This window comes from Trichosurus vulpecula, chromosome 4 (genome assembly GCF_011100635.1).
Source record: "Trichosurus vulpecula isolate mTriVul1 chromosome 4, mTriVul1.pri, whole genome shotgun sequence".
NCBI classification, from domain to species: Eukaryota; Metazoa; Chordata; class Mammalia; order Diprotodontia; family Phalangeridae; genus Trichosurus; species Trichosurus vulpecula.
In genome coordinates this window covers 56057156-56070375 of record NC_050576.1, presented here as the reverse complement: position 1 = coordinate 56070375, position 13220 = coordinate 56057156, and the positions used below count along the sequence as shown (strand labels likewise).

The 13220-nt window shown below is 40.5% G+C and overlaps 1 protein-coding gene across 1 annotated transcript in view; it reads left to right on the top strand.

Annotated features, from left to right (window-relative positions):
• Nucleotides 1–2904: 2904 nt before the first annotated feature.
• The window catches only part of RGS5 (regulator of G protein signaling 5), a 113198-nt gene continuing 102882 nt past the window's right edge, over nt 2905–13220 (top strand). The window contains exon 1 of the mRNA XM_036754553.1: nt 2905–3041. Coding sequence (XP_036610448.1) covers nt 2998–3041 — 44 coding nt within the window. The 5' untranslated portion in view covers nt 2905–2997. The remainder of the gene's footprint in view (nt 3042–13220) is intronic.

Below are 13220 nucleotides of genomic sequence, written 5' to 3'. Positions count from 1 at the left end.
TACTGCCAGGATGTGCACGCAACTGGGATCAGTGGGCATTGGGCACTCATCATAGAATCCTAGAATTAAAAAAGACAGAATTCCCCAAGGAAAAATATTTCAACCTTTGACATCATGTAACCATCCTTTCCTCAATATCTCTCACAGGTAATCAATCATTCAGTTTCTTCTTGAACCCTACCAGTGATGTGAGCTTGGAAATTTTGAGGGAGTCCATTCCATTATTGGATGGCTTGAATTACTAGAACGTTTTTCCCTATACTGAATCAAAGTATGATTCCCTATAGCTATGCAAGATCAGGTGTCCAGAACAATGTAAAGTAAATTTAATCCTAGGATTATAGGAGTTTTAGAACTGAAAGGGGTCTTAGATAAATTCATGTAGTCCAATTCCCTTACATTGTAGATGGAGAAACTGAGGACAAATTCCTCCAGAAAGTCAAAATCCATAAAAATCATGACAATGTAAAACAGGAGTCAGCAAACTATGTCTCTGGGGCCAGATCCAGCTGGTCTGCCTTATTCATTCTTCGTTTGTTCATTCATTCATCTATCTATCTATCTATCTATCTATCTATCTATCTATCTATCTATCTATGGCTTGCAGAAGCCAAGAATGGTCTTTACTTCTTTAAATAAAGTTTTGTTAAATTTTAAAATGGAAAAAACCTCTAGTTCCTTACAGAAACAGGCAGCCAACTGCATATTGATATCCCTGGTCGAAAACACTGAGCAAATTCTAAAACAATAATGTTTAATAGGGAAGTCCAAACTTGGATTTTTTTTTAAAAAGTGATTTTGCATAAACAAAATGGAGAAGCTATGGTAATATAGCAGTTTGTTTGAAAAAAGACCTTGGAGTTTTGGTGGATTGTAAACTCTGTTTGAGTCAAAAATAAAATTTGTTGGAGTTGTTTCAATTGTGTCCAACTCTCGGTGACCCCATTTGGGGTTTTCTTGGCAAAGTTACTGGAATGGTTTGTCATTTCCTCCAGTTCATTTTACAGATAAGGAATTGAGGCAAAAAGGGTTAAATCACTTAGCCAGTGTCACACAGTTAGATTTGAACTTAGGTCCTCCTGACTCCAGGTCCCCTCTTCTTTCTACCACACCACCTTAGCTACCTCTATGTGACATCACAGCTCAGGGATCATTTATGAAAGCCAAATCAGACTTGTCCTATTAGGCTTCAGAGGGCAGAACTAGAGCAAAGACGCACAAATTTTCAGAAGCATATTTAAACTTTGTCTAAAGAAAAACTTCTGAACTCTTTAAAAAGTGTTCCCCGTCATTGGAAATCTCCCAGGACAGGCCTGATGATCTCTCGTTGGATATATTATTGGATATATTATTGAAAGGATTCTTTTTGTGGCTATGTGTTGTGCTGTATGGCCTCTGAGGTTCCTCCCAACTCTGAAATGCTGCAATATTTGCCCAGGGTCACACAGATAGTCCACAAAAGATCTGAGATACAGACCCAGATTCTATAATTAGTTTTCCACAATACTATGCTTACCTGCTTTCTCTCTTTCACATGTCCCTTCAAATATTTCAAGATAGCTGTCATATTCTCTTCTTTTCTCCAGGCTAAATAACCTGCTATCCTTCAACAATTCTTTAACCAACACAGTTTCCAGATCTCCTGCCATTCTGGTTATATTCCTCTTAATGGGCACTAATTTGTTAATATACCATGGGATCATCAGAAAGTAGACAGAGGTTTGGAAGAGAAAAGAATCCATCCAGGTCAATCTCTTCTTTTTCCAAGTTAGGAAACTGAGGCCCAGAGGGGTCAGGTGACAGAGAGTGTCAGAGGTAGAATTTGAATCCAGGCCCTCAGACTGCTGAGTAGCAAGGGCAATGCCATGCTGCCTACTTCTCAATGTCCTTTCCACTGCCTGGCTGCCTCTCTCCATCTTGATCCCAGACTCTGCTTCCACTATTGCATTGAGTCCCAGGTCTCACCCATTTCTGGACTTGTCTAAAGCCCAAACTCCTGACTGTGCTTTAGCTCTCCCTATGTGAGAACTGCTTCTGGTCTGGAGCTTCCTCGCTGTGTTTACTTCCATGCTACCATTTAGAAATCTTTTTCTGATACCTCAATACATGATCCAAACCTTCCTCAAAGTCAAGTAAGACCACCTGGTGTGATCTGGGCTTTTTTGTCCCAGAGACCATTTTTTTCCCCTCTGACTGATATTTAGGGCAGTAAAGTTACCTAAGGGTTAGGAACACAGTTTAGGCATTGTCTCCAGAAGGCTTCAGATACAATGCTGACTTTTAAACACCCCTCTAGCATTTTTCCATTAGCAGATTATAGGGATTAGTTTAGAAGATTAGAAAGTTGACACTGTAAACCCCGAAGGGATGAACCAGAGTGATAATGAGAGTCTGCCAGATGAAAGGCTGGGGGATGAAAGGGCAAGTTAGGGAGAGTTTGCCCAGCCTGGAAGCCATCAAGGAAAAAGGCTAGATGCCAGCTTTCCCAGGGAGGGATTTTAATGATAAGTTCACCTTAACAGTTTAAGGATCTACTCTGCTCTGCAAAGGAAAGTGGGAGTGGAGAGAAGGTAGGAAACCAAAATTGGGAGTTACAAAACTCACAGACTTTGAGGTACTTTGCTTGAACAGTGTAGAAAAAACTCCAGGGTTTTGTGGCAGTTGAGTACAGATCCCCTTCAACAGGCAATACCAGTACTTTGCCTCTAACAAATGAAGCAACACTGTTTTACTCAGATCTTCTGTTCCCTCTCTGTCTGGAGCAGCAGCAGCAGCAGAAACAGCAGCAGCAGCAGCTCTATCTGCACAACTGGCTCTGCTCCCTAGCCAGCAATTTACTCCAAAGCTACTGATTGGCCAGACCACTGACAGAGGGCTGAGACAGAACCTCTATATATTCCTAAAGGAGGCAAAGGCAGCCTCACACCGTGCTGAAGTTGAGTTCGGGCAGTCCTACCGTCCTGTTCACAGTTTGAGCTCAAAACCCAGGAAGTCAAAATGTGCAAGGGACTAGCAGCCCTGCCCCACTCCTGCCTGGAAAGGTGAGAACTTGAGTTTCTTTGGCTTCAGAGGCTGCATCCAGTCAGTTCCTAAGGGTGAACAGGATCCCTAGATGCAGCTGGGTGATTTGTTGCTTAAGCCAAGGCAAAGCCATAATAAACTCTAGCATTCTCTTTTTGGAGCTAATGCCAGCATGGACTTTAGCAGAGGATTTTGAAGGAGAAGAAGAGATGAGACATAACTATCTCTGGGCTGGAGAGCTAGTAGATTTGAAATCAGAGATCTCAAAGCTGGAAGGTCAGAGGGAGGCATGGGTCAGAGTTTTTCCTACTATACCAAGCAGCTGCCTTTAGCATCCTAGCTTTTATATTTGGTGGCTTAGTGATCTTGGACAAGTCACAGTCTGTCCGAACCTTAGCTTCTTCGTTTGGGTTTCACATAAGGGAAAACTTCCTAACAGATTGCACTTACCAAAAAGTTGGATGGGAGAGAGTGAGGTTCCCCTGCTCTCATTTAGGTTTGCTGTAAGGGCAAACTTCCTAACAATTAGAGCCTATTCAAGTTAAATGGGAGAAAGTGGGATTCCCTCTCACTAGATGCCTTCAAAGAAAGACTGGACGATCGCATGTTACAGATGATGGAAAATGGATTCTCTGCCAATTACAGGTTGGACTGGCTGGCCACTGAAGTAACTTCTATGGCTGTTATCTGTAAAATCTAGCCTTCACTGTGTCAATATGAGAAAAGTGCTATGTGGAGGTGGGGTCATGATCTTCTGTACAAAGTTGTCGTGAAGATCAAATAAGATATGGGTACTGTTCTATGTACCCATAAGGCCTTTACACACTGGAGCTCTTTTCCTTAAAGACCCAGGAGAGGGAAGTTGTCCCCATGTGGAGGTGTTTACTACACCATTCAAAAAATGAAAAAGGCACAGAGGAAATCTTTGCTCTAGACCCCAGTAGAAGCTGGGCATCCCAGTTTTGATGTTGACTTTAAAACAGAAAAAGTCAGAAAGGCGGCTTTGTAATAAGGGGACCCTCCATCTAGACCTGCAGAGTATTCTTAGCATCAGCTATTTATTTTATTTAGCTGGCATACTTCCACAGGTAAATGCAGCCATATACACCTCCAGGCTTGTTTGGGGCCTTGCCAGTACCACCTTCAGATGCGAAATGTCAAAAATTTGAAGTATCCAGATTTTATTAAAAAGCAGGAATGTGACATTGAATTTCTAGAAATTTTAACCCAATAGCCCCATCTGCCCCAAAGAAACTGTGACATATTGGTGGATTTTTTCCCTCCTTATAGTTCCTTAATTTTGCTTTTGATAAAGTTGCTGTATCTCAAATTGTTTACAGAAAATGATATGTGATCTTGACATAACTTAACAATAACCACGAATTCTTTGACTGTGTGTATACAAGATTATAGAAGGATACAAATGATTAATAGACATTTTAAGTGCTTTAAGTTATTAAATTATTTATATATTATTGAATATTTGTAAATATTATTATATTATTAAATCGATGTGATAATTTAAATTATTAAAGGCTTAATAGACATTGATTAGTTCTTTCTATTCCAAAAGTTTAGCTTTACCTTTTAAAATACTTCTTTCCCAGCAGTATTATAATCATTTAAAAATGATAAAATGAGTGGCAGCCTGATATAATTAGGGTGCTGGATGAGAAGTCAAAAAGATCTCTGGTTGAATCCTTCTGAGACTCCCTGGTTGTGTGACCAATGATAAGCCACCTAACTTCTCCATCCACAGACAACTCCCTGAGACTTATCTGAGAAATTATAGATAAATTGTGTCAAGGTATGATTGGAAGTCAAGGGAGTTTCCACACTGATGAAATTGCCAGTCCTTGGTGAATTGATGGAATAATAGATCAATTTTTTTCAGGCAAACATTCACTTTGCCAATCTTTAAAATGAGATTTATCAAGGTTCCAACACATATTTTGATATGTTTTGATACTCTTGATCCAAAATTTTAATATTATTTTTATATTTAAATTATTAATAAATACATTACACCGTACCTCTCTGCCTTTTCTTAAATTAGCAAGAGGTAGCAATTAAACCTTATGGTTTACTGAGCCAAGCTTGGACTGAGTTAGGAGTTCTTGGTTCTAATTCTGGCTAACATTATCAACTTTTAGCTCTGTAACAGAGACAATTAGAGCAGCTTTTTCCGCTTGGTGTTGGTGGTAACACCTTCTTAAACTGGTAGAAAGCTTGACTCAAGCACATAAGGATTAATTTCCAGGTTGCTAATATACTTATTACATGAAGGCTCTGTAAGTTCCTGTCTTTGTTGATACAGCTCCTAGGATCAGGTTTTAGAGGTAGAAGGGAGCTTGAATATCATCTAGTTCAATTTACTTTCTAATTTTATAGACGAGAAATGCCAAGACCTGAAAAGTAAAGGTGAAATGCTGACTTCCATAGGGAGTAGAGTTGGGATTTGAACACAGTTCCTCTAATTCCAAATTCACTACAGAGTAACTTTAAACAGATATTCTCCTTTGCTCTTGAGAAATGTAATGAAGGTGGTGATTGTGAAGAAAGCTATACTTGTAACCTGAACACACCTGGGATCTCATCTCCAATGCTAGCTTGTGTGACCTCTGGGCAAACTCTCAGCTTCCAGAAACATCATATGGGGGTAATCACACTTGAGGTTACTATCTCACAGGCTTCTTGTTCAGAAAACAGTTTTGCAAATAGCAGCTATCACTTTTATTCTTTTTACAAAACTTTACAGGTGTTTTCTTTTTCTTTTTTTGGTGACATCATAAAAAGAACCAATAACCAGGACTTATAAATATATATACACATTACATATTTATATATAATATTCATATTTACTATATATTTATATAATATATATTGATATTTTATATATAATATAAACTCTTTGAGCCTTGGTTTACAAAACAGGAACTGTGCAAAGTGAAGGCATTATATGAGGTTTTAGGTTTAAGGTTTTAGATTCCTTCCAGCTCTAATCACAGGAAAAACACACTTGTTGCAAAGGAGCAGGACATGGGGAGCAAAGAGCAAATCAGGAGGGCTCAGTTTCAGTTGTGGTCTTTTGATATACTAGTTGAGTGAGTCACTTAACCCTGTTTGCCTCAGTTTTCTCATCTGTAAAGTGAGCTGTATCTTTCCAAGAAAAGCCAAATGCGGTCATGAAGAGTGGGACACAACTAAATGACAAGAAACCAGAGGAGTCCATGTCAGAAAGAATTTGTAGCTGGAAAAGCCTAGGTTTGGAGTCTGGCTTCTAAAAGCTTATCCTCTCAAGCTTTAAGTTGCAGATGAATTACTAGTTGATATTAGCAGAGGGAGATTTTATGGCCTTCCTACTGTAACCCCTGCCAAAATTTAGGGGAAAAAAAGGTACCATGGGAATCAAGCTAAGCTGTAGTCTCCTGGGTAATCAGAGCCAGAGCCAGGATAGAGCAGGGTCTCAGCATTGGAATGGCGGAGGGAGATGTGATGAAACATGAATCTTAAGGGTGGAGAAATGGGGGGGCGGTGTCTGAAGGAGGTTAGAGTTAGCCTCAAGCCTAGTGTATAGTAGTGGGTAGAGTTTAGATTTTTCCTTTTGGTTGGTCCAGACCTGTGATTTTATGTACAAAGGGAATTAATTCTCCAATGATGTATAAGAGCAACAGCAGCAGCAGCAGCAGCAGTGGTAGTAGTAGTAGTAGTAGTAGTAGTAGTAGTAGTAGTAGTAGTAGTGGTGGTGACAACAACACCAACAACTAGCATTCATATAGCACTTTAAGGTTTGCAAACCACATTATCAATATGATCTCATTTTAATCTCACAACAACCCCAGGAAGTGAAGGTTATAATTATCTCTATTTTACTGGTGAGAAAACTGAGGCAAGCAGCAGTTAAATGACTAGCCCAAGGTCACACAGCTAGTAAGTGTTTGAATTCAGCAGCTAGGTGGTGCAGTGCCGGATACAGCACTGGACCTGGAGTTTGGAAGACCTGAGTTCAGATATGATCTCAGAGACTTACTAGCTCTGTGACCTTGGGCAAGTCACTTAACCCTATTGGCCTCAGTTTCCTCATTTGTAAAATGAGCTGGAGAAGGAAATGGAAAACCACTTCAGTATCTTTGACAGCAAAACCCCAAATAGGGTCATGAAGAGTGGAAAACTATGGAAACAACTGAACAACAAAAAGCTTTCTGACTCTAGGCTTGGCACTCTATCTACTGTTTATCTTTATATGCATAGGGAACTGCTTCCAGTGATTCAGGTCTGCAACTTTTAGTCTTAGAGAGTTGCCTGTGGCACTCACTGAGTGATAAGTAATTTGTTCAAGATCACACCACAAGCTGAAGAATTTGAATTTGAACTCAGATCTCTAGACTCCAAGCACAGGGTATTTTTCAGTTAAGCCCTCCTTCCTCCTGGATCATTGGACTGGCTGTGCTATGCTCCAAACACTGTGAAACTGTATGTGCAGTCTCTACTGCATTTTATGCAAACAAGACTGCAGTTCTATTACAGAAGCATGGAAAAATTATGGGGGAAAAGGGACATAAATTGCTACATAACAAAAAAGAAACCAGGATGTGAAGAGATGTCAGAAAACTGCTTAATTAAGGTCTTAAGAGTTTTTGTTGTTTCTGTTCTTATTGCTACTGTTTTTGGTTTGTTTGAAATAAAAATGTTAGGATGGCTTTATGTGTGGCACACCTGTACTTGTCTAAGTTTGATCTGTCAATTAATGAACATTTATTAAGCATCTACTATGTCCCAGTCATCACGCTAAACTCTAGGGACACAAAACTGTCTTTTAGACAGTCCCAGCCCTCAAGAAAGTAGCAATCACCTGGGAGGGACCATATGGAATTACTATAAACAAAGTAAACTATATACCAAATAAGGCAGCTAGGTGATGTTTCCTAATAAAGGTGGGACTTTAGTTGGGAAAAAAACATTTAATCTTATGCTGAAACATAGAAATTTACATAAATGGATTTTTTTTTGTTTTTTGCTTGACTGTTTTCCTTTATTACAAGGGAGGAATCAATGGAGGGGGGCAGGTGGGAAAGGGAGAGGAAATGGACTTGGGATTTCAGTGGTTCTCCCGGATGAAGAAACTCCCTCCACCAAAGCAGGATGGCCAGCAACCTTCTCTGTAGTTAACAGGTAGCTTAGAGAGCACACCTGGGACAGGCAAAGGACTTGAGATACCACCTTGACTACCTATGAAATGCATGGTGTGGACGCCCATGACCAGCATATATGCCCATAATATTATATATTTATAATATATTAACGTATCAGTGCAATTCCAGGTCCATTCCCTCTCCCTCTCCCTCCCCTCCTCCTTCATTGATTCCACCCTTGTAACAAGGGAAAACAGTCAAGCAAAAACAATCAGAGAGTAGGTATCTGGTGGTATATGCAGACTTCTGCTCTACCAACTGGAGGAAGAAATTATGAAAAATATTTAATCTTATACTGAAACATAGAATATTTATAGAAATAGATTTTTAATTAAAAAAAACTGAAACAGATTAGTACAGTGGGAGCATGAGCTCCTGGGTTTGAATTTTGGTTCTATTTATATTCTGTGTGACTTTGGGCAAATCACTATCCCTCTCTGGGCCTGATTTTCCTCATCTCTTTAAATGATCAAGGGTGACCCAGCTAGCCTCTGGAGTCCTTTCTAGCTCTATATCTGTGAGTTCTGTGATCTGATACACCTCCATAGAATGTCTAATAAGGATCCTTGGTGCTCCAGAGTAGCACCTAGGACGTGAACAAACAGGGACCATTGCTGGGACTCACATGTGTGAGTCCTATGATCTGATACACCTCCGTGGAATGTCTAACAAGGATCCTCGGTGCTTCAGAGCAGCACCTAGGATGTGAACAAACAGGGACCATGGTTCTGGAGTTTTCCAGCTTGACTTTTACTGTATTTAGATTACACAAATTTTGTGCACATATTGGCATAGTACTCGATAACAGAAGAAAAACAAAGACAAAACCGAAGCAAACTACTCCCATAAAAAAGGAAATCAGCTCTGCTCTGCTTTCCTCTGGGCTCCCACTCAGCAACTTCAGGAAGCTCCTTATGCCTCATCTTATTTCATCACAGTGGGTTGGGGACCCTTTCAAGCAGTCACAGTGCAGGCCTCCATATGTTCCAGCCACGTTTACTCTATCCCTGGACGCCTCCACCCTAAGAACATCCTGTTCGGATTGTGTAAAAACTATGTTATAGAGAGAGTTTGGAGTAGGGAGGAGGCTGAGGAGGTGTGCTTTGGGAAAGACATGGCGTAACAGCCTTCTCTTCCCATTCCACACCACACCCACATGATAGTGTTGAAACAGATGGAATTTCAACATTTCTCCCCATTTCTTCAGCACCCATGGTGTCCTCCTACCCTCCCGCTTTAACCTTGACATCTCTACCATGGGTCTGGCAGGCACCTCAGCTGCAAAGTTCTCCTTTTTCCTCGGCTTTCACCTCCTCCTAACACTCACCCCTCCCATCTCATTGTTTTATTTGTTTCCTCTACTCCCTCACCAAGAGTTGGAATCCAGGTTCTCTCTTCCTAAGCTGCTGACTTTCCCCTGAACCTGGCATGATTATAGGTTCCCCATCTCTACCCTGTTTCTGAGACAAAAAAGAAGGGAATTTTTAGCAAAGATATGATAAAAGATTTCAGGAGAGCATTTGAAGGAACTGGAGATATTTAACCTGGAGAAGATTTAGTGGGAAACCTGATGGTTTTTCATTATTTGAAGAGCTGTCATGTGGAAGGCACATGAAACCTGTCCTGTTTGGACCCAGAGAGCAGAACTGGAAGCAAAGGATGGAAGTTATAGAGGCAGATTAGGTTCGTGAGAATAACTCAGGGCAACTAAGTGGTGCAGTGAATAGAGCACTGGGTCTGGAGTCAGGAGGACCTGAGTTCAAATCTGACCTCAGACACTAGCTGTGTGACCTTGGGCAAGTCACTTAACCCTGTTTACCTCAGTTTCCTCATCTATAAAATGAGTTGGAGACAGAAGTGGAAAACCACTCCAGTTTCTCTGCCAAGAAAACTCCAAATAGGGTCATGAAGAGACAGATATGACTCTACAACCACAACAAAAAAATTCTTTATGAATTTGCTCTGTCCCCAAATGGAATAAACAGCCTTAGGAAGTAGTGCATTGTCCCTACTTTCATTGCACTTTATGCTGAGCCTGAGTGACCACTTGTCTGTGATACTATAAAGGGAATTCTCATTCAGGTAGGAGTTAGACTTTATTGATGGCTTCTGAAGTTCCTTCCAACTCATAGAATCTGAAGTTGTGTGAAATATTTGCCACCATGTGGCTGGCAGACATCACGGTGGAGTGGAATCACAATACTGGACTTGGAGTTTCATGGTCTGGGTTTTGAGCCTCTGTTCTGCCCCTAAGGGGAAGGGAACATTTATTAAGTGCCTAAAGCTCTGTGCCAGTCACTGCACTAAATGCTTTACAAATATCATTTCATTCGATCCTCACAACTACCTGAGGAGGTAGGTACTATTATTATCCCTAGTTTACTGCTCAGGAGATCTGAGGCAAGTAGAGGTTAAGTGACTTACCCAGAGTCACACAGCTAGTAAAGTGCCTGATGTCATATTTGAACTCAGTTCTTTTTGACTCCAGGCTCAGTGCTCTATGCACGATGGTGCCACCTAGCTGCCTTCCTTGTGTGTGTGACACCAAGTCACCTTTCCTTACTAAGTCTTGCTTTAATCTCTAGGTCAGACTTGATGATATTTCTTATTTCTTCCTGCTCCAATATTCTTTAAGAGGCATTAGAGTTATCTTGCTTGACCCTGAGCAGGGAGTGTGGGCAGAACCAAGACATGCAAATTGCAAGGAAGTAGATGTTGAGCTCACCCTAAGGAAAAACTTCCTAAGAATTAGGGATGTCCAAACACAGAATAAGCTATCCTAAAGAATAGTGAGTTCTCTGTTTTAAGTGCATACTATATGACTACTTGTTAGGAATGTTGCAGATGGGCTACTTACAGGAAGGGTATCGATACCTATTTCCAATATCTTACCCAAGTAAATGACAGCCCTGGGAAATAAGAGGCCAGAGCTTCACAAGAACCTGAAGACTCTTCAGAGATGGCTGTAAGGATGAACATCTGAGTTTAGAGCGAGGATAGGGAAGGAATGAGTGTGGACATGTATCTCTTAAGCAATATATTTATTATAGGATTATAATTCTAGACCTAATGGAACCTCAAGGCACTACAAATTAACCCTTTAATTTCCTGGATGAAGATCCTAAGACCTAGAGAATAATTTGTCTAAGGTCACAGAGGTCATAAGTATCATAGGTGAGATTTGAACCTAGGTCCTCAAACTCCTGAGCCAGTACTTCTCCCATTCTGCTTTCCTATTATTGCCCCATAGTACCCTATTCTGATAAACCAGAATGGAAGTTAATCTGATTAATCAAGAGCTCACCAATTGTTTGTTCTAACCCTTGTCATTGGAGGAAACTTTTCTGAAATGCATCAGTCCAATTGCCTGCCTTAGTTGGGAGAGTACAGTGAATATGACTGATTGATTTAATACCTCATAGAGTCTTAGGAATCTTGTGCTGACCTTCAGCATCATATGGTATAGATGAGAGATACAGTGGGACTAAGTGACTAGAGAATCAGGAAAACCTGAGGTAGACTCTTCCCTTTGTCATATACTAGCTGGGATACCCTGGGCAAATCACTTTGAACCTCTTGGTGTCCCCAGGCAACTCTATGAAACTAAACTGCAGTTTATCTATAGGTAACTAGTTGGCTCAGTGAATAGAATGCTGGACCTGAAGTTGGGAATAGTTCAGTTCAGATCCATCTGTGTGATCCTGAACAAGTTATGTAACCTCTGTCTACCTCAGTTTTCCTCATTTGCAAGAGAGAGATAATAAAAGCAGCAACCTCCCCAGGCTGTTACAAGGATAAAATGAAATATTATTTGTAAAGCACTTTGAAAACCTTAAACTACTATGTGAATGTTAGCTTTGTTATTATTAAAGAAGGTGATTCTGAAAAATTCCTCAGTAGAAACTCCCAATCCTGATGAAATAACAGGGTTTTTTTTTTTTAATGTGCAGATAACTAATAACACTAATGATGTGGAAGAAGGTGGTATGTGATGGTGGACTGGGTTTGCATTATTCTAGAAGTCGAAGGATCTGTTGGTTTATGTATGTATAAAACCCTGATAACAACCTGTTGTGTTTGCCTTTTTTCCCCTAAAATCTGAAGGGAGGGTGGGGGATGGTTCATTCAGGACTCCAGCTCTTTGAGATTCAATGATGTATCAAAGGAATAGACCATCTGGAGGGAACAGTGCATGGGCAGGCTGGTGGGAACCTTCTTCCACTTTTAGTGCAAGGGATGTTTATAGATGTTCTGCAGTGCAGAAGAAAGAGCCCTGGCCTTGGTGCTGAAACACTTGAGGGGGAAGCCCAAACCCAACCGTGCTTAGTCATATGGTCCTTGACAAATTTGCTTCTTTAGGTCTTAGCCTCCTCATCTGCAAAAATGGGTATAAAAATACTCACACTACCAACCTTACAGGGTTATTTTAAGAGAAATACCATATAAACTTTCCCCCCATGCAAAGCATAGTACTGTATTAGACACTGCAAAATAAAAAGGAGGGAGAGAGGGAGGGAGGGAAGAACAAAAGAAGGAAGGAAGGAAGGAGGAAGGAAGGGAGGAAGGAAGGAAGGAGGGAGGGAGGGAAGGAAGAAGGAAGGAGGAAGGAAGGAAGAGAGGGAAGGAGGGAGGGAGGGAGGAAGGAAGGAAGAAAAAACAACATGATTCAATCTGCACTTAAAGTTCATCAGTTTTCTCTGGAGGTAGAAGGTTTTCGTCTTGAGTCCTTCAGAATTAATTGTCTTGGATCATTGTATTGATCACCATAGCTAAGTCTTTCAAAGTTGATCATTGTTACAATACTGCTGTTACTCTATATAATGTTTTCCTGGTTCTGCTCACTTCATTTTGCATCAGTTCATAAAAATTTTCTCAGGTTTTTCTGAATTCATCCTCCTTATCATTTTTTTTGTAGCACAATAGTATTTTATCACAAATAAATGCTACAATTTGTTCAACCATTCCCCAGTTGATGGGCATCCCCTCAATTTCCAATTCTTTACCACC